The 27,457-nt window shown below is 36.1% G+C and overlaps 1 protein-coding gene across 1 annotated transcript in view; it reads left to right on the forward strand.

Moving 5' to 3' along the window:
• The window catches only part of RNF217 (ring finger protein 217), a 120,353-nt gene that overhangs the window by 63,433 nt on the left and 29,463 nt on the right, over positions 1-27,457 (forward strand). The window contains exons 2-3 of the mRNA XM_031680102.2: positions 11,401-11,634; positions 24,892-25,056. Of these exons, the coding sequence (XP_031535962.2) occupies positions 11,401-11,634; positions 24,892-25,056 (399 nt within the window). The remainder of the gene's footprint in view (positions 1-11,400; positions 11,635-24,891; positions 25,057-27,457) is intronic.

Here is a 27,457-nt window from a genome sequence, read left to right on the forward strand (position 1 = left end):
CTCCTTTGTGCTTCTCTGCCTGAACCATGGTTATTCATGCTCAAGTCTGTCTCCCCTAATAAACTGAAAGTCACCTGAAGCTAGTTTATTCATCTGTAAACTCCCCCCAGTAGCTAGTACAGTGCCTCGCCCACAGTAGGCACTGAATAAATATTTGAGTACTGAATTAACCCACAGAATCATTGACAGCAAAAGAGATTTAAACTGAAGTTGAGGAGAAAAGAAAGGAGCAGAGCCACAGGAGGAAAATGACGATAACAAGAGGGAAGAAGTGGTAGTATTAATTTCTGATGAGGTAGCGGTAGAATTTAAAAGTAAAAACACCAAATAGAGAGAAGGCTATTTGTGAAGCGGTGCCATAAACCTGGACACACCAAGTAACGTTGTACTCAAATATATAAACCCCAAATATATAAACTAGAAATGCAGAGATCATGTGAAAAAGTTATAGTAAGCAATTTCAATATTCCTCTTTCAGAATCAGATTGAGTAGGTAAATAATGAGCCTATAAAAATTTTACTTAACATCAAAGCGGTGACTTAATGGAAATCTATATAGAATCTTACATCTCTTGGTTAAATATTTTAATGTCCAAGAAACGTTTTTTAAAGATTATGTAATTGGCTAGAAGAGAACCTTAATATTTCAAAATTAGTATTTTTATGGTCCACTTACTATTCATAATCAAGTGTAGTTGAAAATAAATTTTAGAAACAGTTACCACAAAAAGTTTTAGTTTCATAGAAATTAAGAAACACTTAAAGAGAAAGTAAAAACAGATCATAAACTGCCTAGAAAATAATGAAGAGAGAACATTTCATACCAGAATTTTTGGAACGTAACAAAAACCGTATTCATTACTAAAGAGTAAAAAGCAGAAAACAAAGTGATCTTAAGAAACTAGGAAAAGATAACAAAATGAAACAAATAAAAGCAGGAAGTTTTTTTATTGAATTAAAAATCAAAAGAAAGGAAAACTAAAAGAAAAAAAAAATATAAAGGATAAGCAAGCCCAAAAGCTAATTATTTTAAGAAACAAAAGACTGATTATTTTAGGAGCCTAGTTTAGGGACCAAAGTAAAAGTAATGAAAATGAGAAAGAGACAAGGTGAGAAAAACAGACAAGATAAGAAAGATTAAACCCTCTGAAAGAAAGAGTATCAGTAAGAGAATATTCAGTTGCAGCAAAGATGAAAATCTAGGAAATAGATGCTTTCCTGGGAGACATACCCAGATGTCTTCCATTGTAATTGGCCTGTTCAGATTTTCCACTTCTTAGGCTAACTTTGGTAACTTATCGTTCCTGGGAGCTATTTTTCTTTTGGTGTTCCTTTCCTTTAGTTTTTACTGTGGTTGAGGATAATCCTGTTTCCCTAGTGGCCAAACCACTCCTGCACGATGGCTTTGGTTTCTGAGTTACCACATTTTTACAAACCAACAAAGTAGGAAGAAGGGAAGTCTTCAAACAATAGGTGAGGAATAGTTAAAGGAGTGGGATGTTTACCTGGGAAAAAAGACTAAAGGGACATGATAGCTGTCTGCAAATGTTTAACAATCCCTTACCAAGAAGAGTGGTTAAACACATTCTATAAGACCCAAGAGAGAATTTAAACTACCTTGTTGTGTACAGACGAAAAACTATGGGAGCTACTGCATTACTCTTCTGGGCCAACATGTCTGTTTTGCAATAATTTTCCTCTAATCAATTACCTTAAATATGCCCACACTTGAGTCAATGGCTCTAAATAGGTACTAATACTTGTAAATCCTCAAAATCACCTGTATTTGCAAAATTTTGCTTTCTTATTTCACTTTTCAGTCTTGTTTAACAAATTTAATATGATTTGTGGAAGGGTAGAATAGTTCTCCATAACTAAACCACCAATGGCTTTTGCTTTTGTTTGCTTTTGGCATTTTTCGGATATTTAAGCATATTTTGAAGGCCAAGGGAAGGACGTGAATGAAGAGGGGGAGAGAAGAGTTATAAAAGGTTTCTTGTGAGCTCTGTAAACTTTTTTTAAAGCTTAAAGTTGTTTCTAGTCTCTGAAATCTTCACTTGCCCCTTTTAACTGAAATTAAACTTCTGGGTAACACAAAATTTAAGACTTCCCTCTCCCACTAGAGTAACGCTGATTATTACTCTGTGGTACTGGATCAACTGAAATATTTCCAATGCTATTTCATGTCTGTTACTGTGAATGACATATCTATGTTTCCATAACTATGCATCTATATTTCCATTTGGGGTTAAATTTACTTTATACTTTTGATGTAAACATATACGATTTGTTTTTCTTCTGTATCTCAGCATCTTGTTCTGCTTACTAGAATACAGTATATTCAGGTAGTTTGTACTCTTATTTACCTTCTTTTAAATATTTGCTTTGGAGGAAGAACACTGAATTATGAATGAGAATACTGAATTACGAATTACGAATGTTTATAGAATTTGAAATGGTCTTGCATAAGAAATAAGCATAAAAGAGTTTTTAATTTCTGAAATTAATTTTGTGAAATACTGCTTTCTGAATATCAACGAAGATAAATATTAGCAGACTTAATTGAGTATTCCCTATCAGGTACAGTTCCAGGTATTTTATGTAAATTAATTCAGACAGTCCTCTAAACAACCAAATTTTCTTGGTCAATTTACAGACGTAGACGCTGCACAAGGGAGAGCTGAGGAACTAGCAGTGAGGTGCAGAGCCCCTTTGAGTCTGGAATCTACTTTTAACTACTGCACTCTACAGCTTTTTCAGCTGGAGCTAAACTTTCAGAGCTCACATGCACTTTCGGTCTTTCTGTAAGTGAGAGCACATATTATAATTATACAGTCTTAGAGCCAGCAGGGAATCTTCGAGGAATTAGTCCATCTCCAAGAGATTTGGTTGCGTGTATCCCTGGAACTCAAGGACATGCAGCCACATAAATAACACCAGAATCTTGTGTTTGATTCACCTTTTGGGGTTCTTTTCATAAGTTACCTGTGTAGTGTCTTTATTTTCTGATTGTTATAAACTGGAATATCTGATTTAAATTAATATAATGATAAAAAAAAGAGTTGATTTAAGTAAGCTTAAATGTTTTCTTTTAGAAATATTTCCCTCTCTAAAGAGTAACCAAATATCTAGTCTGTTTTAAAATTTCTGCCTTTCAAAAGGCAACTTTTATCATAGTTAAATGAATATGTATTCATTTCTGTTTATCTGAGCACACATTATACATTTCTCTTTCAGTCTAAATAGCCACTCGGTAATTTGCATTGAAAAAATCCATTCATACTAATATTCTTTGGGGACTGATTAGAATTTGTTATCTTCTTAAAGAATCAAGATATGCTATTGAATCCCCCCAAATTATTTGCTTATAATCTAATAATATATCTAAGTGTACTTTTCAAGGAGAAAAATTGGATTAAGTTTATAATTCTTTCCAAAAATTAAGGAAGAAACATTTATTGCCCTTTGAATTCCCAAGTCTGAATGTGTAATTCACCTATTGGATAAAACTTTATTGTAAGCATTCACAGATTATTCCTTTTGTGCTACACTGTTTTACCTTCAGTGTGAGTTTTATATCTGTTTAATTGTCCAATTGAAAGCAAATTAGGACTGTCCATTAAAGATACAAGTATGTTCCCTTTGATTCGCAATTCTAATTTAGGGGATTTGTCTTACTGATATACTTGCACACATGTGAATAATTTACGTATAAGATAATTCATTGCAGCATTATTTTCTATAGCAAAATATATGCTAGAAACCATCTAAATGTCCATCTATAAGGAATATAAGAGTGGCTATAGAACAGTGGAATACTAGGCAGTTATTAAAAACAAACAAAAAACAAGGAAGCTCTTCATATGTGATATGAAATATCTCCACAGTATATTGTCAAATAAAGAAAACAAGGTGAACATTATTCGCTAACATTTGGGTTGAAAGAGACAAATTATATATATACATATATATATATTTATTTAGTTATTTATTTACATTTCTTATATAGCCTTAAAAAATTAAATAGCAACCATTTGGTGGGATGGATAGAAAAAGAGTACGGTTGTAAGAAACTTGCTAATTTAGATCTACTTTGCACTTTTTGGTTTTTGAACTATCTCATAGTTTGTGATCTTATTCAAAAAACTGAATTAAAATTTTAAAAATTTACTTAAGCAGATAAGACGTCATGAAAGTTTGGGTAGAGAGGAAAGAGGAAAGAAGTTTAGGTAATATAAAGGGATGAGTATACATAGAAAAATACATTTGAAGTGATTGAATAGAAAATTAATATTGCAATTGTATAGTTATTGTTTTAACTATTTTAACACTATTTTGCTGAATCTAAGAGTTTTGAGAACTCAATTCCTTCAAAATTATATGTCATTTTGGTTGTAATATTCATGTTTCTAACAACTCATGAAGTGAAACATATTTTCATATGTTTATTGGTCATTTGAACATCCTCTTTTGTGGAATGCCTTGACCATTTTTCTTCTGGGTTGATTGTCTGCCTCTTTCTTATTGATTTGGAGGGGCTCTTTATATATTCTGGATGAGCAAAATCTTGTTCTTTATATGTTGCAAATATCTTCTCCAAATATAATTTGCATCTTCATTCTCTTAACAGTATCTATTGATGAACAGAGGTGTTTAATTATTTTTAGTCAAATTTATCAATTTTTAAAATGTTGTGTTTTTTTTTAATGTGTAAGAAATCTTTCCTTTCCCTAAGGTCATGAAAATACTCTTCTTGATCATCTTTAGAAATGACATTATTTCACCTTTTATCATTATAGCTGCAGTCTACCTGGTTTGGGGTAGAAATCAAGACAGATTTTTTTTAAATAGATATTTATGTGACCAAACACACTTTATTGAAAAAAGCTATCCTCCTCACTGCTCTATAGTGTTGAAACGTCAGGTGTCCAAATGTAAGTGGCTCTGTTCTGTACCCTTTTCTGTTCTGTTGTTCTGTTATCTATCCTTGTACCAGTGTTGCACTGCTGTACTTAGTGTAGCTTTATGACTCATTTTATATCTAGTAGAACATCTTACTACTTTGCTTTTCTAGATCAGGCATATCATGACTATCCATATATATTTTAGAATCCGCCTATGATTTTAAATCCACCTTCACCTCATAAAAGACAGAGAGAGAGAGAATAAGAGAGAGAGAGAAAACTACTGGAAATTTTATTGAAATGGTTCTGGAATCTATAGGGCAATCTGGACTGAACTTGCATCTTTACTATATGAAATCTTCCAATTCAAGAACCTCTTATATTCCTCCATTCATTTTCCCCAAAATATTTCAGATATTTCTATTTAAGAGTATTGAACATCTTTTGTTGCATTTATTCATATTTGATATTTTAATATTATAAATGATAGTATTTCTTAAATGTTATTTTGAAATTGCCTGCTATTAGTGGATGCAAGTACTTTTGATTTTTGTATATTGACCTGTCAGCAAATTTCCTAAATTCATTTATTTATCCCAATAGTTTATCTGTAGATTATTTTCAATTGTTTGTATATACAATTATGCAGTCTGCAAGAAATGGGGGATTTTATATCTTTATTTCTAATAATTTTATTTTCATTTCTCTTTTTCTCTTCTTACACTGGCTGTGCACTGTAGTCAATGTTTAATAATGGTGGCAGTGCATACTTGCCCCATTTCCAGTCTTAAGAAAAAAGCTATCAATATTTCACCATTGAGTATTATGTTTACTATAGGTTTTCTTATATATACTCTTTATTAGATTAAGGAAGTTTTTAATCTCTTCCTAGTTTGCTAAGATTTTAACATGAATCAATGTTGAATTTATAAATAACCTTTTCTCTTCCTATGGAGATAATCATATGCTGTTTTTTCTTTATTTTATTAATATGTGAGTTATAGCAATTGATTTTTGAATGTTAAACCAACCTTGCATTCTTGGAATAAAGCCATTTCGATTATGATATATGTATATTTTTTCTGCATTGTCCAGTTTGGTTTGCTCATATTTTGTTTAGGACTTTTGCATCTCTATTTACAAAAAGATCAGTCAGCAATTTTCCTTTCTAGCAATGTCCTTCTCAGGTTTTGGTATCATGATTATGCCGGCCTCATAAAACGAGTAGTGATCCTTTCCTCTTTCTATACTAGTCACTAAGAGTAGTTGTATAATATCAGTGTTATTTCATTCTCAAATTCTCAGTAGAATTTATGAGCAAGGCACCTGAGGCTGAAGTTTTCTATGTGAGAATGTTCTTTTCTTCTGTTGCTTTTAAGATACTTTCTTTGTTTTTGGTACTTGGGACTTTTACTTGATGTGCCTAAGAGTGATTTTCTTTATATTTTCCTTGCTTGAGGTTAAGAGAACTTCTGGCATATTTGGCTTGATGTTTTTCCATAGTTTTTTGCTTTTTTGTGTTTTTTTAGTTATAAAGGCATCTAGCACAATGCTCTGTAATATCTGCTGAGTAAACAAGCATATTTATCATTACAGCAGCCATCTTGTTATAATCACTAATGATAAAATTATGGGGAAATCCATGAACCTGAAAATGAACCTGCCTCTGTGGTGCTCCACAAAGTAATTGATGCACAGGAAGTGTTTCTAACAGTGCCTGGCGTGGAGGAGGTGCTGTATCCATTTCATGTTTGTTGTTATTGCTTTTGTTGTGGTATATTCTCTTCTCTGCCATATTAATGTGTTCCTTTTTAATGCTAGAGAAAATCTGAAATCTCTTGTTATTAAGTGAACAAAGGCCAAGGTCCTCTCTAAACTATCATGACCAACTCTTAAAACCAGGATCAGACTTGTAAACCAAACACTTGATAAATTGAGCTTCGAAGTCCAAAGTTTGTGCTTTCTCTGTCTTTTTCTTTGGAGGATTTACTTAATTAATCTGTCACTTTTCCAGAGGTCTCCCTCACCTGTGTCACTAAATTACTTTTGAGTTCTCCCAGTTGGCAAATTAGCCATCTAGCTTGAGTATTAAGTAGATAGTAGTGTCTCTTACTAATACCCTTGGAGATTCTTTTAGAATTAAGTAATTTTGCCTTACAAGAATGGGCATGTTTTTGTTCAGAATTGGAGAGCATATTTTCCAGTGATATAAATGGTGATATTAGCATTGAACACAACGGAATTTTAGGCCTTTGTTTTAAGTATATAAAATACATAAAATCCTATAAGTAGAAGTTAGATGATGTTTTTTAAACTGTTAAATTGATATTAAAGAATTATTGTCATTTTGGGAAATACTTTGTATCTTGGTTTTTTTTTTAAAACACTTCTTATTTTCTTTAGACCCATACTGAAATATTTATGAGTGAAATAACATGATGTCTGGTATTTGCTTCAAAATAATATGGGAGGGTCATATGGGTCAGAGCAGAGAAAAAATAGAATTGGCCAAGAGTTGATAATTGTTAAAGCTGAAGAAGGTATACTTAAGGATTCATAATACCAATCCGCCAACTTTTGTATATGTTTATGATTATTCATAATAATTTTTAAAATTTTAGGTAGAATATAAAATAAGTTATTACCATCAAATCCTGAGTTGCTAGAAGAGGCTATCAACACAAATCTAATTACTCTATTTTCAAGTTCCATTAGGGTAGGATTTGTGACTTAATAAGCTACTTTATATCCCTTACGTGTAATATTGTAGGAGTTCAATATATGTTTTGGGGTGAATTAATCATCTTCACTATACTAAATTTGCAGTGAATCACTTCCAGCAAATATCACATATCCACGTAAATTGAATTTTATTAGAAATGTCTAGTAAGTATCACCCACCAATCATCAGATTATTCAAGCCCAAAACCTAGAGTCGTCCTTGATTCCTCCCCTTACTTCATCCTCCATATCTGGTCCATCACCAAACCTCACTGGTTCCACTTCCACAGTACACCCCACGTCTGGCTACCTCTTGCAGCCTAGTTCAGTCATCTATCATCTCCTGCGCAGACAGCTGCCACAGTCAGATGCCACTGATAGGAAAAACAGGTGCAGTGAAGAGGTCTACTATTTCCCTAAGTCTTCTTCAGTCTATTCTCCAGGAAGAGCCTGAATGATTTTTTTTTTAATGGAAGTCAGGGTGTGTCACTCCTTCTCTCCAAATCAATGTTTCATAGTAAACTTAGAATAAAATCCACGCTTCCTATCACAGCTAACAAGGCCTGTGCCTCTGGCTCACTTAGTATGTGTTTCAGTCGCTCAACTCTATTTCCAGCACAAGGCGCATCAGGCACTTTCTGCCCTGGAGCTATCGTTCTTGTTTCCTTTGCCAAGTGGTCCCTTCCCCAAGTTCTCTGCATGACAGGCCCTTTTTGTTCTTAGTTATCCCATCCTCAGAAGATACCTTCCCTGATGTATGTAGTTCCTTCATAATAATGATTATAGTCTGCCTGATTTATTTACTTCTCTAGCATATATTTCCTCCAATAGAAGCCTCGTGTCTCTCTCTTCTCATTTCCCCAGAATCCATCACAAAGCCTAACCCATAAAAACCACCTTTCATTGAAATCTAAGATGTGATCAGTTGTAGGATGCAGTGTCATATGATGGGTCACCAAAAAAATAAAAACACTGCAAATTAAACTATGGCAGAATGTGAAAGATTATCATCAATTGAAAGACAGTCTTGACTTTTGAAATATTAAACTGCTGAAAATAGATCCTTGAATTAATGAAATAGGTATCTTGTTGAATAAATAAATGAATATACTTGGCTTAACCATGATTATTGTTTTCTAGTGATATTTTGAGGAAATTATTCTGAAAAACTAGACATGTAGAGGCCAAGAGATTACAAAGGTTATGAGTAGCATTTTATTATGAAAAAGGGGGTATTTATTAGTATGAAGAAGTATGAGTAATTCAAAAGCTTGTATGAGTAATTGTTCCAAACTGCCAATTATTAGCTTACCAGCAATGATTCAAATTTTATAGGCCCTAGGTGGGCCAGGAAACTTGAATTCTCAGCAGATACTTCGAGAGACTCACACAATCATCCTGGAAGTAGATTCAGGCCCTATGTTGTAAAAGGAGGGAAGACAGAGATGATGAGGACAGACACAGACTGGGAGAGCTGGCCATGGGAGGCTAAAGGAATATGATCATATTGCTTCTATCTGTTTAGTAAAACATGAGATCCTTTAGCTTAGGGTAGCGGAGTAGGGATTTTGGAGATTTCAGAAAGAAGAGAAGGCGTGGAATAGGCAGAATGCAGAGGGTGTAAAACATACAAAATTGTGTTTTCTATAGAAATGGAATAGGTTTTCAGGAGGTTTTGAGAAACACTGAGGAAGACGACAAGAGACTTGCCTGGATGTTAGCTGTAGGTATCCCAATGTGGTGTGGTGTGGTGTGGTGTGGTTACATCCGCTGCTGAAGGAGTAATAAGTTACTTGCTCCCTTGAGCTGCCTTGGGTTGCTCTGGTCCCTAAACTACATTCCATTTCTATAAGACCTGTCTATCTGGATGGCTGTGAAATTACTGCTTCCTTTATTCTCATTTATACAGTTTGAGTAAATAAACTTATTGGTAAGGGAGGCCAGATTAAAACATTGACCTGAAAGTAAAATATTCCAGCTCTTGCACCCTAAAGTATGTGGCTTATCAATAAGCAAGAGTCATTTGAGATCGCCCAAGGCTCAAGGGAACTCCTTTGTGGAACGAAAAGAAATTGTCTTTCACATGCTAAAGATTGAAGTTTTCTATTTTCATAGGAATAAAGTACAGACTCCTAAGATGTCTTCATGCTCTGCCCTCCTGCTCTGACCCCAATTCATCTGTACAGCCTCTGCCTTAAGCTGTAACTGAAAATAATTTATTATAAAACATAATTTGGGTTATAATAACCATGCAGTAAGTGCAATAATAAAATCTGATTGTAACTACAGGGAGGATATAGCTCAGTGGTAGAGTGCATGCCTAGCGTGCTAACATTTAAAAAACCTCTCTGGACCATGTTCTGTACAAAAGTAGCATAAAATGATGTAGCATCTTCCATTTCAACAGATCAGTACTATAACAAGGTGGTTTATCCAAAGCCTGATTTTTTTTTTAATGTCATTATTGGTCTGGCTTGTGTCCTTTACTAGTATTAAATATATCATTGCTAGGCAGCTTATGTCTCCTCAAGTCTGTGCCAGATAAACAGCAAAGTTGAGGGGAAAAAAAAAGTCACTATGAGTTTAGGGTTTTTGTTAATTGCTTGTAGTAGAGGCTTTTTTTTCTCAGATCATGAGACTTTCCTCATTCCTCCGTTGATCTTCATAGTGGGCTTTTCTCATTAAAGTCAATGTGTTTTGCTTTCTCAGAATGTCAAGGTCACCCACGTGAAAAATAAGTTATTTAGTATTGTTTGCCATTTGCAGCCTTCACTGCCTCCCTTTGCTACACTAAGTTGGGCAAAAAGAGATTATGGTGCCATGAACGTAAAGAGTTCTCATTCACTGCTTATGGAAAACAGTTCTAGGTCTTCCTTATTTCAACGTAATTTATTTTCTTCATATTTTAAAACTTAATTGTGTCCACACTTTGTACCTGAATCTTATACTGTAACTTTCAACGCTAGCCACATCTAGTATCCCCTACCAAATGAATGGTAAGTGTAGTATTCCAGTATATTCCTCCTCCTCTCTCCTTATCCAGCTCTGTGATTATCTGAAAAAATTCATTTTATTAATTACCTCAGTAATTAGCCAGATCTCATAGGGATTTGTTTTAAATGCAATTGGTTTAATTTTCTTCCTTGTTCTTACTTACCTGCTCCTATGATTCTGATGACATGGGAACAGTTATATGTTCTTTACCTGGAAGAATCAGGAAAAATAGAGGGGTTTTTTTTAGTGATGATTTTTAAACTACTGGATGCTGTTTATATAAATACTTTCAAAATTTTCTTTGTCTGCCTTTTAAAAGTAGTTAAATGTGCCCTAAGTTTAGTGCTGAGTTAGGTTGTGGTAAGGTTGAAAAATCTGAAACACCGTTTCATCCTGCTGTTCCTTTATTTAGCTCAGTGTCTAAATGCTGTCTCACCCTGTGGTTTCCAGAGGATGGGATGATAATTTGCTGCTTTGGTGAGCCTGTGGCTTAGGTCCATTTAAGCTCTAATATTTGATTATCATTATATTTCATGATAGAGAATGTTTAAACATGCTATCAATCATTTTGGAAATATTAGATAGTAATTAATTATTTTGGTACCACCTGAGATAGGGACTGAAATGATTATCATTTATTATGTTAGGAATCATGAAAAAGGACAGATAATCCTTTATTATAGTCATGAAATAAGCAATGCTGTATAAAAAAAAGAAGAAAAAAAAAGTGAAATTTAATAACCAGTGCCTTTTTTTCTCTTTCATTTGCTCTTTCACACAGGTACAACTTGGCCAAGTGGAAATCAAATGCCCCATCACAGAATGTTTTGAATTCCTGGAAGAAACAACAGTTATCTATAACTTAACGCATGAAGACTCCATCAAATACAAGTACTTCCTGGAACTTGGCCGTATTGATTCCAGCACCAAGCCATGTCCTCAGTGCAAGCACTTTACAACCTTCAAGAAAAAAGGACATATTCCCACCCCTTCCAGATCAGAAAACAAATACAAAGTAAGCATGTTCACCAGAGTTGTGGGTTAGATGTCACATGATGGGAGCAGCCAAATTAGGCCAACTGGTGGTAGGCAGTAAGTGGGCTTCCTTCTCTTATCGGAGTCCAAGGTGAGTATATACTGGCTGTGATTCTGAAAATGTGTGGTTTGGGGATGCTGCTGATATGAGAATATTTTTGAGGTTTAATTAAAGTTTTTCTTTGACTTTAGCCTGTTTAAAATTCATCTAGGAACCTAACTGAAAGGCTAGTCTTTAAAGTAATTGTCATTGCTACTATTGAATATTAAACAAATACTAAGACTTTTTAAAAACCTTAGTACAAGCTTGACTTTTTCAGTGGACCTAGTGTGAGTCCCCTGGTTCTGTCTGTAATAAGTGAAAATAGTATAACGTGCTATTCATTCATTTATTCAGCAAATGCAAAGTGCCAGTATATGCTAGGCAGTGTGCTAAGTCTGGGGGATACAGTAGCAAATGTGATATAGTCCTTGCTCAGAAATGTCTAATGAAGGTGAGAGAGACATGTTCTAAACAAAAAACAAAAACGTGAAACCCAGCACACTTGTGCCTTGAGAATACTGACGGAGGAGGGGAAGCTAGCATGTCAGGAAAGGGTCGTGGAGAAGATGTTGTTCTCCAGGCGGATAAGCAGATAAACAATGGAGAGCATTTCAGAGCAAGGGATGAGTAAGCTTCGGGCACAGAGGCTGAGGCAGCCAAGATGGAAATGAGTGCTTGGTAGAGCTGCAGGAGGGAGAAGGCGGGAGGAGGCTGGTCAAGTATTTAAGAGCACATCATGTTGAGTCTTTTATACTGTGCTCAGGTTTGAATTTCATTTGTAGGCATCCCAGAAAGATCATTCTAGCAGCATAATAGAGGATGTCACAGGAAGGCAAGACTGAAGGCAGGGAAACCACAGCAACAACTGTGGGAGCAACTCATTGATTCACAGCCTTGACTGCACATTAGAATCACCTGGAGAGCTTTGAGACACATCAGAGCCCAGCCCCCAGGCCCACCCCTGGACAAACGTCTTGCACATTTTTTAACCTCGCCAGGTGACTCTAATGTGCCGCAGAATTGGAAACCTTTGCAGTGAATGAAGCAGAAAAATGACGGGGCCAGTGGCAGTAGTTTTCATCCTTGTCATTACAGCAGAATGGCAAGATGAAGTGGTTTCAAAGGCTCTGTAAGGTAAGTTTTTGCCGTTGTTTGGTGTCTTGGAAGTGGTAGTCACTACATTATTCATTCTGTCACTTTGAGGTGACCATGATTTAGCAAGTGTCTTCCTGCACTTTTGCAATGATGGACTGGTAGAGTAAGTTAGTCAAAGCCTCTTAATGAGTGATTGATCTTTGAAACTGCTTGACTCTCACAGTTAAACTTTTTTAAACGAAGTACTGGGGAGTGAACCCAGGACCTCTTGCATGCTACGCATGTGCTCTACCACTGAACTATACCCGCCAGCTAATTTTTTTGTCTACTATTTCTGGGCAGGCTAGTTACTTCAAGGCATAACTGTCAGGAAAAAATTTTTTTCCTCCTCAAAAAAGTGGATTTATGAGGTTACAAAATTGTGTAACTAAAATAATACATAGCTTCACAGTGATTTTGAATGCTGACAGTAACAAAAGAATACTTTTATTTGACTGTATATTCTTAGGTGATTTTAAATTATTTTTATTCCAGTTTTATGTTACTGATGTTATCAGAAATTACTAGTTTTAGAAGGACTTGTTATTCCATAACTTAGAACATTTGATTTTTTGTAAATTATGTTTACAGTTTTATCTGCTATATTTTATATGTTTATATTATTTATATGTTTATAAAATATATACATAGTTAATACATACATACAAACACATATATACACAACTCAGGCTATACTATTTTGGAATTTGTGGTAATTAAAACATGTATATGTAATTGAATCAAAGTGGAAATAATTTTTAAATATATTATTCTTAATGAGTGAAAGGTAGTATAATTTAAGGGGCAATCATAACTTTAATTTAAAAAAAAGAAAAAAAAATTTTTGGAAGGGGCAGTTATCACAATAGTAAAATGTTACAGGTCTCATTTCATCCAAAGCATCAAATTATGTTGGGATGAGCATAAATTATCACAATGCACATGTATTGAGAGTGAAATGGAAAAATTTAAAAATATAAGCTCCTGTATTTGTATAATTTGAGTGAACCTAGGGCACTCTGATAACATTTCTCAACATCAGGCTTCCTCCGGTGTTGGGTTGTAGGTGAGAAGAGAAGCAGGGACACAACAGTACTTCAGTTTTTGTGTTTTATTTACTTTTTGATGAGCAAGGTCATAGGAAATTTGCTTCTGGGAGAAGAGGAATTCAATTCAAACTAAATGTTATCGGTTATGTAGCAGAATCCTTAGAATGGGAGAGAGATGAAAATCATAATATAAAGTGAATCTATTAAGCAATTTTCAAGAAAAACAAAGCCAGCGCAGACTTTGGGGATGGTTACTGCTGTTTTCTCCTTTACTCTTGTAGAAGAGATGATCTGTAACAGAAAAGGCGAATAACCCCCTTTCTGTATTCTACGGAGTTCTAGGGATAATGTGAACAATTTCCGAAGCAATGATTTTTACTACTTAGTACAATGTTTACACAACATTTTTGTCGTTAGTCTCCAAGCTCTCACATTACCATTAACTACCTGCCCATATGTGTCTGGATAGTATGAGTAAGGGGGGTGGGGGGCCGACGTGGATACTCCAGCAAACCAACTGTGACATTCGTGATTACAATATAGCACCCTAAACTGAGACTCCTATCTTCATTCTTTGTGGTTAATAAATGGATTTTTTTTAGATTTGCTGTATTTTTTTTTAACTTAGTTTCCCCAATAATAGTACTCATTTCCAAATTGGAGTAATTTGTCATACCTTTAAGAGCAGTGAATTCAAGTACTTGAATGCAATAAACTGAGTCGTAAGAAAACAGAAACAGAAAAAAAGTTTACTACTAATGTCTATCATGTCTGAGCGATTTAAAACCTCTTCATAATATTACTTACAGCCTAAATTGGGTTTGTATCAAGTGATAAAATCCTTGTAATGTATATTTCAATATTAAACTTTTTGAGTCATTGAGTTACAATATCCTGATCCAAGATACCATTATTTGAGCATTAATTATGGTTTCCGCTGTCAATTCAGAAACACTTAACATGCAAATATTATAGCTATTTTCAGCAGGAAATACCTTTGAGTGTATCATGAATGAAATTTGAGAAATAAAATATATTTGGGGATTTCATTTGGATAGGTTTTTGTAAGTTTTTTGTGCTCCGCAGATGGAAAAATGATAAACAGAATATATCAACAAGCAGTAACAAGAAATCTCAGAGACCAGTTTGTCCTCCTAAGTGCTCATTCAGCGTCTCCTTCTGGCAAAAGCTTGAGCAAATAGTGCTTTTCATTATGTTCTAAATTCTGTCAAACTCATACTATGTGAAGTAGAACAAGTGCATTCCTGAACTGAGAAATTTATATTGAAGGCAACCTTGCCTTTGGTCAAATCCAGTCTTTCCCATTCATAATATTTGTCTTCTTGTCCCTACAACTCATGAGGCCAAAAAGTTTTACCATTCCATTTCTACAAGCTTGATTTCAATTTCCAACTAGAAACCTAATTTCTAACCTAAACAGTTCCTATAATTTATTAATGCAGTTCCAACTACATGTCAATACGGGGGACAAGTTAGCATCAAGAAAATAAAAATGTTGACGTCATGGCTGGGCTGTAACGGTGCTCATGTGATGCCTGGAGACAGACACATCACGAGCACATGAAGGTTTTCTGCATAGTCATTATCATCTGGGATTTTATGATGTATTTGCATGGTTGTTTGCTCAAAGTCTCTCCTTCCCACTGGTCTCTAGGAGGCCAGGTCCAGGCTTGCTTACTGCTGATAACCTGTGCCAAGCACTGCGTCTGGTAGAGTGTTCTCTCAAAATATATTTGTTGAGGGAAATAATAAATGGGCAATGCATAAATAATACTGTGTACTGTATTAAAGGTGGGTGGAAAAGGCTGAGAGCATAGGAGAAGAAAGGCCAGGAGAGATTGGGAAGGCTTCCTTAAAGGGCAGACACATTAAACTAAGCCTTGAAATGTTCAATTTGCCGTGCTGGAAAAGGTGAGTCAGAACACATACTTCAAACCAGATTTAAACTTTCAGCCCACCACATGCTAGCTCTATAGCCCTGAGTAGTTTCTGCATCTTTTACTGCTGGTAGTGATGGTACCTGTCATAAGAGTGTAATAAGGATTAAACAAGATCACGTGTATAAAGTGCTTAGCACCGTGTCTAATGTATCCTAAGTGCTCAACAGTGCTGGAAATCATTGTGCTTGTTATCATTATTGGGCAAAGGCAGCAAGATGAACAGCCCCGGGTTGTTAGGAAGGGGATGGAGGAGTCAGTAGAGGTGGAATAAAAGACGGGGTGACTGATGGATGGTCAGAGTAAAGGAGGGATGGAACAGGCTATGTCTTGAGGGAGAGGAGCAGGTTTGGGGAGTGGAAAACTTAATTCATTTTGACATGTGTGATAATACCACGTTTGGAGAACCCTTAGGGCATCTAAGAGATGTCCAAGAAACATGGATCTAATGCTAGGAGTGATCTGATGGAAAGCATTATTTGAGGAGGGGAGGAAGTCATTGAATTCACAGAGATGAAAAAATACATAATTGGGGAGGTAGGAAAGGTTAGTTTTGCATGAAAGAGAGGAGAGGATTGCAAATAATTAAATGCAGTTATTTTACTCCTTGGAGTTTAACTGAGGTAGGGGCAGTTCTGGATGATCTGAACTTCTTATTTGCAAGTGTAGATCAAGAAACCATCCCCCTTTCATATTGATTTGGAGTGAGTTGAAGAGCAGGCATGTATCTACTTAGGGAACATGTTGGAGGTAATTCTCTTTATGGTTCCCTTGAGGCAAAACTAGTAATAATCCCCACTGTCCCCACGAATATTAAGCAGAACCCTGATAATTCACAGAATGGTGCTTTGACTCATCATCAGGTTAAAAAATTCAATAAAATGTCCTGGGGAAACTCCATGTTTCTACCTATATCTTATGCATTACTTTTTCTCTCTTGTAATCATACATCCTCTGGGTAGAAATCACATTTTCTGTAACGATGCAAATGCATTCTTTTCTCATGTAGAAAAGAACTTTTCAAAGAATTTATTTTTTAATAATATAATTCAGTCAACGGGTTTGTTGTTCCTAGTTGGTATACTTTAGAATGTGCTCAGGTGAAAGGCTGGAATTCTGGTAATACTCAGTTTACTCTCTGTGTCTGTTAGTCAACCCTCGATGACCTGTCTTGCACTCCAGAAAGTCACCTCTTTGAACTGCTTCTCCAGACTCCCTCACCATCTCAGTTTCTACTGGGGTTCAACCAGCGGTTGGCATTGGCAGGAAATCGGAGGATGAAAAGAGACATAGTAGATGCATTATTTCCTCACTCCCTTCCTAATTCAGTGCGAAGCTCTGGCAGTAGCTGTGTCCTTCCAGGACTGTGGCTCCCCTAGGTGGTCCCTAACCCCACGTTTCTAATTCTCACCGGGCTCTGGAAGCTTCTTTCTTCCCTTCCCTTGTCTCTTGGGCTCCAGGGGTGTCCATGGCTTCCCACTATTTCTGCTTCCGGGGGGTCCTTTGTCCAAAGCCCAGCTGCTCCTCTTCAGTTGTACTTCAGTGAACAATTTTCATTTATAAATAAACAGATACCAAGTAAATAAATAAAATGAGTTTTAGCTTCCTTCTAGTAAAGACAATTTGAGAATTTTTTTTCCACACATAAAAATATTGAGAGCTTTCCCACGAAAGTGCAGTAAGCATGCCTCTTTGCTTTTCAGTTTTCCCTCGACACCATCACTTTCAGTTGACAGTGTTTACAAACTGAGAATCAGATTCTGCATCAGCCCAACAAGATCAGTTTAGCTTGTGACACGCACTGAATTCTCTTGGCAGTAACGCATCATTGACGTCAGGAGCTGATAGAAAACAAGTGTAGTTTCTTAAATGATTGTTGCTAGCATGGATTTGTGAGGGAGATAAAGATAAAGTTGTCAAGCCCAGTTCAAAGAAGCCAGCTTAAACAAAGGCTGTGTTATACACGCTACCTTCGAAGAGACGTGCAGCGCTCACCTACGACGCAGGCCTACTGAATTTTATTAGGTTGCATTTCTCCCTCTATTTCTAGTGAGGTGCTTTGCTAAAGTTGCTCTTTGTTTTCTTTCTTGTTGCATAAATTAGCCGTAATATTTTATAGACTCTTTATTTGTGCTTGGAACTTCTGACAACCAAAGCCAGATATTGGAATTCATTTGAAATTTGAGCCTACATCTGACTTTTAAAAAACAACAATAAGTGTAAAATTGTAATAATAGAGGCTCACAGGTACTGTAAATTGACCTGCCATGGCATTGAGAACTGTTTGGTTTTCTGACTTCGTCATGTGATCCCTTGGATCTTCAGCACAAGAGACAAGTGAAGAATCATTTGTCTCTGATGACCTGTGAATACTGGGTAAAAGTAAGCCAAGTCTGATGCTCATTTCAAAATGGACTGGAAGACGTTATGACTGTCCATTTCTCACCTACCGTACTCTGAATTCCTATCTTGCCATATTTACCCTCTCAGAACTGTAAGGAAACTTCATGCATCAGTCTACATGTGCATAAATCCTCTACAAAATGCCTACCAAGTGGCCATTCAGACACTGATTGAACACTTCCGTTGTTAAGGAACCTGCTGCTTAGGGAATCGGTCCCTTCCACTTTGAAAGATTCATTGTAACTTTCAGGCAGATATCTTTCTCCTGCTTCACCTACTGGTCACAGAGAACACTCCCATTTTTTCGTGTATGCTGTATACTTAACACAGCCCTTGTACTTCTTTACATTGGTATCTCTGTGAGATGTTAGCCTTTTGTGTTGTATTCAGCATAGGGTACCCTTTTGAAAACAGGATGATGCTATACTGTTCTGGCTAGTGAGTTTGAGTTATGCAAGTCAGAGCAGAATCTTCCAGTACCCTTTATATTCATCTCTGATGAAGGGGGTCCTCAGGTAAGAAACAGACTCAGATACTTCTCTGGGCCTTGCTTTCTAGGTTTAGAGAAAGAATCTATAAATATTTAAAGATGTTTCCAGGCGGTAGAAGCAAGATGGATTGGTATGAAGTAGTGATTCTCAAATTGGAGACCAAGGAAGGACTCTTTTCAAAGGACAAAGCGCCCATTCCCAAGATTGGATATACTGCCCAGGAAGCAAGCATGCCTCTTGGGTGAGAATAAAAGCTAGTATTGGAGTGATTGTATTGCACAATAAATAGTGTGTTGCATATGTAAAAGGAGCCTGGAAACCAGTATGAAGGTGGTCGGTAATATTACTTATATGGACAAACATTCTATGTCCATATAGGTTATTCTGTCATGTATTAATTTTGCATTTTTGTCCACATTAGATCCTCAATCTTCAGGGAAGTTTCCCTTTCATTTCCAGTTTAGTTGAAGCTATGTTGTGAGAAATTTGGGGAAGGGTCACTTGGCCATGTTTGGACTATGTTCAGGGAGCAGTGCCTCCTGGAAGCCCATGTGTTATTGGCACTATCTTCAGGGAGAAATTCCCAAGTAGGAGGTAAAATCTTAGGGCCTAAAAATCAAGGCAAGAAGTCAAGTCATCTTTCCCATGTGGAGAACCTTTCTCTACTGCCACTCTTGCTGTGGGATTTAATCTTAGGGAGCAGATGATGCTTCCTTGAAAGTTTTTAAAGCCATGACTGAGACTTCTTTTCTTCTCTCTATAATACTCAGCCCTTCTTCATAATCTTTTCTTCAAGAAAACCACCTTAAGTTGTTACAAAACTTTTTATAACTACAATATGTCTCTACTATTTACATACATATAGATCAGTTTCTTTAGGACACACTCTAGTCTAACAGCCATAAACTTTACATGGTTCATATAAGGAGTTTCTGGACCACAGCATATTTTGAGAAACACATCAAGAGTCTAGGAACCTTGAATATTTATACCACATCTTCTTTATCCAGTTATCTGTCAATGGATATTTAGGTTGCTTCTGTGTCTTGGCTGTTGTAAATAATGCTGCTGTGAACATTGTGGTGCTTGTATCTTTTCAAATTAGAGTTTTCCCTGGATATATGTGTAGAAGTGGGATTGCTGGATCATATGGTAAGTCTATTTTTAGTTTTTTGGGGAAACTCCATGCTGTTCCCCAAACTGGCTGCACCAATTTACATTCTCACAAACAGTTTAGGAGGGTTCCTTTTTCTCCACACCCTCTCCAACATTTATTGCTTGTAGACTTTTTGATAATGTCCATTCTGACTGGTGTGAAATGATACCTCATTGTAGTTTTGGTTTGCATTTCTCTAATAATTAGCAGTATTGAGCATCTTTTCATGTGCCTGTTGGCCATCTGCATGTCTTCATTGGAGAAATGTCTGTTGAGGTCTTCTGCCCACTTTTTGATCGAGTTGTTTGTTTTTCTGTTATTGAGTTATATGAGCTTTTTGTGTATTTTGGAAGTTAAACCCTTGTCAGTCATATTGTTTGCAAATATTTTCTCCTAGTTCATAGGTTGTCTTTTCATTTTGTTTATGGTTTCCTTTGCTGTGCAAAAGCTTGTAAGTTCAATTATTTGTTTATTTTTGCTCTTAATTCTATTGCCTTGGTAGATTGACCTAGGAGAACGTTGCTACGGTTTATCTCAGAGAATGTTTTGCATACTCTCTTCTAGGAGATTTATGATGTCCTGACTTAGATTTAAGTAATTAAGTCATTTAGAGTTTATTTTTGTGTAGATGTGAGGGAGTGTTCAGACTTCATTGATTGACCTGTGGCTGTCCAACTTTCCTAACACGACTTGCTGAAGAGACTGTTTTTTCTCCATTGTATATTCTTGTATACTTTGTTGAAGATTAATTGACTGTAGGTGTGTGTATTCTTGGAAAACTGAATTAGTTAGTTCATATTGGCAATGCTACATTTATACAGGGATATTGTGTAATTTTTTGAGTTGATCAGTAACCATTTTGTGACTTATTTAAAATAATTATAGATAGATAGGTAGATAGATAGATATACATGAGTGTATGGTATTTAGACAAGAAAAGACTTATCTGAGGTGTTCTTTGGCTTTGAATTCTGTTTGTATTTTGTAGGTTATTTTTTAATTGGCATGATGAACTGTCAAGAGAAAGTACCAATCGCTTAGGGCGAGTGGGTTAGTTTAATTGGTCATCTGAGTGTCATTGTAGCCCAGGATTAGAAAAAGCTAAGAGAACTCAAAAGTAAAAATTGTAATATGAAGTTATTTAATCTTTCATGGGTTCTGGAACAAGTTAATCAAGATTCCTAACTCTAATAACTTTATTTTTGAAATACTTGTAGCCTTGCCTCTTGTAGAAGAGTTGCACATTCATCATGATGTTCAGTAATGTGTCATGTGGATAAAATATTTAGTAAACATCAGCTGGTAATCTAAGAAGTAATGATACCGTCTCAACCGCTGGTCATAAATTAGATGTGTTAGTTTTTCTTAGAATTCACATAATGTTAGCCATATGTAGTACTCACTCTGTGCAAAATAATTCACATTACAAAGAACTTAACTGAGTGCCTACCATGTGCCAGAAGTTACCGTGTTACTTAACTCAGGAAATGCAGAATGAGTGAGATACAGCCTTTGCCCTCAGTGAACTTGCAGGCTGCTAGGAAGATTAGGCATCCACATGTCTAAGATAAGTTCTACAGGACAGATACTGAATGTGGTCGGGAAAAATAGGGAAGACATCTTGAAGCAAGTAGCATTTGATCTGGTTAAGATTTCAATAGACAGAGTGTGTTCTTTGGACTTTCTCCAATTACAAGAAGCAGAGCTATGCTCTCTCAAGCTGCCTCACTTAATGCCTTTTACTATAAGGCTGCACAGGAAGCAGGAAGAACAGGAAAGCAGTCTCAGCAGCCACCCGGGTGGGCCTCACGGAGAGTCGGACACTAGCTCTGGTAGCGTGAGGGCCCCCATTGTCTTCCTAGGAGTGAGTGACTGTTGTTCCCTTCTCCAGTGATCTGCACTATGCTCACTCAGCTTTTCTGTGTCTTTGCCTGCACAGCAAGGATAGGGTGCCTGTGTATCCCTTTTTCACTCCTTAAGAGAGAAGAGCTGTCTTGGCTAATCTCTGTTCAACAAGGAGCTCCCTCTATACACAGCTCCTGCCGTCCAGTAGATACATGCTTTTAGCTTAGACTCATCCCTGGTGGAACCAGTTGTGACCGGTGTGATAGGGTCACGTGGTATAGAGTAGTGCTTCTCAAATTTTAACGTGGGGACCTTGAGAAAACGTAGACTCTGGGTCCGTAGGTCTGGGGAGTGACGTGAATTCTTTGTGTCCAACAAGCTCCCAAGTGATGCTGACTTTGCTGCTCCTCCAGCTACACTTTGAGTGGCAGGGACAGGGCATGGTGACCACTGTATGAATAGAATTACTCAGAAAGCAGGCGCTCCGGGCAGGAGGTCTGTGGTTGTGAGAGTGCAGTTCGTGCAGAGGAAGATGCAGTGTTAATGTCTCCACATGTTTTATTAGAAGGCCAATTTTGACTATGGTTAAGAATATGGTAAGGCCTCTTCAAACCAAAAAGTCAGTATGTAAACAATTCAGGCATAGTCTCGGAATAACACGATTGTTGGGATGGGTCATTAGTCTTTGTATTATTTGAATCTAAAGCAAGGCAGTGGTTATTTTAATGTTTTCAGTGAGAAACAGTAAGCAGGTGAGTCTGAATTTAAATTATTTATCTTCACTTGAGAGCTTGCTGCAAAACTCCTTTCTCAGTTTGCCACCAAAGTCTGTGTTGTGTGTCAGGATTGGCAGGAGGATCCACAGTGGGACTTAGTTGTTTATTATGTGAACTTGGAAGCCAGAGTCCCTGGTGTGGACACTGAGTATCGTTCTGGTGCCTTAGGAGAATCATACATCTCTGATTGACTTCAGTAGAAATTCATGGATATGATAGCTCAGAAACTCAGTCACGAAGCTCCTTGAACCATTATAATGTCAGACGTCCTTTGAGTTAATACCAGTTTCAAAGCACCCATTACAGTCATTCTCCTACTATTTATTTCATAAATGTAATCTAAGACTGACTGATTAAAAACTAAAGGGCTTTTTAAAAAAGTTAACAGTGCTAGAGTTCAGTAGTGATTTTGAAGTATGTGTAAGTGTAACAGAAGAGAACTGAATTAAATATCTAAGCCTTTCTGACCTAATAGGAGAAGCATGAGGCAAAGTGAATCTTTTTAACTTTTTGTCCATTTCAGTCATTACATTCAAAAATTACATTCATATAGGCCCTGTGTGATATTTACACCTGCTCTTCATTGTTTTTGAATGATCATTTCCCATTGTTTTATTATCTGGAGCATACCCACTTCATCACATTCTTTCTACCTTAGAAATAACTTATTTTAACTTTAATGATAAGAAGAGGCAGAAATTATCAATTTAAATGATTAAATAGTATCGTCCCTTTAAAAAAAAACCCAGGAGTCTCCTAATTTATCTGAGTAAAATCTTGAAAAGGATTTTCAAAATTCATCTTATGTTGATAGTCATGTAGAATTCTGACTCACTGAATAGATTAACCACAAGACCTTCTTTGACTTCTGTATTTTGGTTTTCAGCTATCAAGGCAGGAGTGCTGTTTAGTATGAGGAAGTGTTTTAGTACAGTAAAAAGAATGCTGGCCTTGGAGTCAAACTTATGTTTAAATTTCTTCTTAACACATACTTCCTATGTTTCTTTGGGCAAGTTATTTAATCTCTGTGAGCATTAGTTTCCTCATTTGTAAACCTATGATGTCCATACTCACTTTGCAGCATTATTTTCTTGATAAAAATAAATAATGCATGTAAACATTACCATGTAACAGAATTTCAATAAACAGGAAGATTCTTAAAATTTTATGACAAAATACTATTGTGTTTTGATGTAAAGTAGAAGCAAAATGCTTTTGTCACACGCATTTGCATAGGAAGAACATTTACATTGTCATCTATTCTTGACATAGGTGAATGCTGTGGTGCTTCGAGTTATAAACGGAAGTGCTGTGATTGTAACTGCCACACAGTTAATCTATAGATTGGAACCACCATTGTCAAAAAAGTGGTTTTCAGAAAAAGAAAGCAATGATATTGTGCACAGTTTGCCAAAAGAAATTCTAACTAATCTTCAAAATACTGTCAGTCAGTTCACTCAGGCTCAGTGAAGTAATAAACAGGAGCACAGGGAAGAGTCAGTTATCCCTGTTGTTTGTAGTGAGACATTTTATCAGTTCACAAATAGGGCTGGGAAGATCAAGTGATGCCCGTGTGCTTTTAGAAGAGTGCGGGCGGGAAGTACTGTGTGAGAATGGGACACTCCACTGTTGTTCAAAAGAAAGTCAGATAAGATGTCCTCCATGTCAAGTGGAAGACAAGTATTTTCCATGAACATACACACGCTCACACACACCTCCACGTGGTGAATGTACAAAGGCATCTTCCTGACAGTTTCCTAGGTACAGGCCACAGGACCACCGTACATTTATGTTTCTAATATGATTCTTTGTATTATTTTTATATTTAACCTTCCTTAGATTAATAGCAAGCCAGGAACATGGGTTATTTTAGATGGTGTTTCATAGCAAATGCTGGTATAGCAGTTTATTTGCCAGCATGGTTTTCATTTGATGAAGCATCTGTGGGGCTTTGATTTTATAAAAGTAAATGAAGCCATTAGTAAGAAGTGTAATGAAAGTGCCTGGGAAATTGGTTCAAGGGACAGGTGAATTCACGGGCCGCCGCCTGAGTGTGGATTTGGGGCGTCACGAGCCTTCAGATTTTACTCTGTCCTTCAATCTAGGAGATTTTCTTAAGGCCAAATTGATTTCCAGAATATCTCGAGTGTTTAATTCTCGTGTGGTCTACAAACAGCCACTTACCCATGTGAAAACAATTCTTTCCTCCTTTAATAACAGAGTAGTCATATCTTATCGTAGTTTTGGTCTTGAAAGGGGGAGGTATTTTACATCTGGGCATATTATAGCCTTTTAGCTAATTTCCCTGTGCATCACCATGCTTATCTTTTTAGCCACTTCAACTATATCTCCTAGTACTTAATATTACTTTTCCTTACACAGATCCAGTGCCCCACTTGCCAATTCGTCTGGTGTTTCAAGTGCCACTCTCCTTGGCATGAAGGAGTTAGCTGCAAGGAATACAAAAAAGGAGACAAATTGTTGCGCCACTGGGCCAGCGAGATTGAACATGGGCAGAGGAATGCCCAGAAGTGTCCAAAATGCAAGGTGAGACAACCCTTAGGAGGAAAGGAAAGGAACATGTGCGTGTGGATATCACTGAGCAATACTGCTTACTATATTGAAGTGAATTCTGCGTGTAACTTTCTTAATGCAGGTGTGGAGAAAAGAATATTTGGTGTTTCATTTTAGAAGAGTAATTATATTACATCACTAAAATTGAAGATTTTATATATAAACAATGTATATTCTTATTCGCATTCGCATTCGCATTTCCAAATTTAAGGAGGCTACACATAAATATGGACCTTAAACTTCAGAATTCTTATTTCCCATTTAAAAATCGAGATGTGTATACGGGAAAAAGCTAGTATGAAAATGATAATGAAAGTATTATTTCTAGTTTGCCAACATGTACTAAAATCACTTTTGAGTTGGGTAGACACTGAATCCTTGTAGTGCTTTGCTTTTTTGTTTTTCCCTCTGCTATTGCTTATTGCTTTAGGATTACAGTAAACTGGTCATTTTCCTTTTTGTAACTCTGGTGAGGTGGATGCTAATAGCTAAAATCAGGACTTTCTGAATCTCATTTTTCAGTTTTCTCTTGATAATTATGCAAGTAGTCAAGAGTTAGCAGGCATTTGAGCGGAGACCTAGATGTTAAAATTCAACCACGCAGACGGCCAGGGAGTAGTCGCCTATAGAGAAATCAGCAAGTAAATCCAGCCAGAAAACTTTGAATTTGATGTTTACAGGATAGGGATCTGCTGAAGTTTGAAGTTTTTTTTTTTTAAGCTCACTTTAGAAAATGATATGTGTGTATACGTATATGTGCAGTCGAGCATATGTGATTTCCATTTTTTGCCGAATTTGTTTTTGGAAATCATGTCTAAGCTGGGCCTGTTTTCTTTCAAGAACAATTCTGCAGTTTCTTCCTGGAGACTTAGCACCAAGGTAAATGAAATTTGAATTATTAGAAAAATTTTTTTAAATTAATCATGTGACCCCCAGCTTGAAGTAGTAAAAGTGTATTCTGAAGTCTATAAATGAGCATAAATACAATGCACAGATTCACTATACCAAATTCACATACCAGTTTATATATATAGTAAGTCAGAGCATTGCCTGAAATAACACGCTGCATTCTTAACAATTGGAAGACATTTTTGAAATAGTTTGGATGGCCTGGCTCTCTTAAAAATGATGTCTACAGATGTTTGAGCTAAAGCTTCCTTTGTTTTCCCTGTAGAAGGCAAATGCATCAACAGCTATCCTTTTGATTTTAGAGCTACTTCAGATCACTGCATCAATTGCTCTATACACTTTGATTTTTCAGCCACTGAAGAACAATGAGAAAATGAGGCCTTGCCCCCTTTCTCTTGCCTTCTCAGTTTATTCAAAGCTACTGCTCAGTTTCAAACTAAATATAGGCTGGCAGGAATTCGGGCCTGCTGTTTAAGCCGTTCTGCTTTAACGCTTTGCTCAGAAGTATACTTTATATCTCTCTGGAAAGTTGTGAAACAATTACCAGTTAGCATGGCTGCTCTAAGAGTCTGTGCTAAATGAAGAATACTGCAGCATTCTGTGTTAGGGAAAATCTGAACAGGTTGAGGTAATACAGAAAAATATACGTTTGTTACTGTTATCCCTCAATCTGACATTAAATGGACTCTGATGTTTTGAAAGAAAAAGCACCCAATTGTCAGGAATTTACTGAATGCACTAACAGCTGCCCACAGTTTTTACAAACATGGACAAGCAGTTAAAGAAAACATACATGCTGGTTCTTTTTTGAAATTATAGCCAAAAGGTCAGGCTTTTTAAAGGAATTACCTTTTTAAAAGCTGAAGGGAAAGGAGCCAAGGAACTATGGAATCAGTTTACATGACTTCCTTGTAGCAGAGAATCTACTTTCTGGGAAGATTCAGGTTCAATAAAATTTATGTCAGTTTAGTCATATTTTATGATTTGTTTTGAATACAGAGAGTTTCAGGGATTTTTTTTAAGCATATGACTTTAAAGTTTTACAGTTTCTTAATTGTGATTTTTTAATTGGACCATAAAATTGTATTTTCCCATGCGAAGGCTTTCTACTATTATGATAGAAATCCACGAGACGTTACTCAATGAATTAATAGTTACTTTATGCTCCAAAGCTTTATTTTCATAAATAATCCTTTAAAATTTATAAATATGTAAAAGGAAGATGCTAGGCGTTAATGAAAAAAAATCACACAATGTTTCCAGGTGAACAATTATCATAAATTTTCATATGAATATGTTTTCAATAATGATTATCAAATGTGTTTAAAATTTTGTTGTGACCAAAGTATATTTATGTACCCTACATAGGTATACTTGCTTAAATTGATTCATAATATTAACAATTACTCTGATTTTTAAATGATTGTTTAGGTTGCAAAGATCATATAACATATGATAGAAATTT

This window comes from Vicugna pacos, chromosome 8 (assembly GCF_048564905.1).
Source record: "Vicugna pacos chromosome 8, VicPac4, whole genome shotgun sequence".
NCBI classification, from domain to species: Eukaryota; Metazoa; Chordata; class Mammalia; order Artiodactyla; family Camelidae; genus Vicugna; species Vicugna pacos.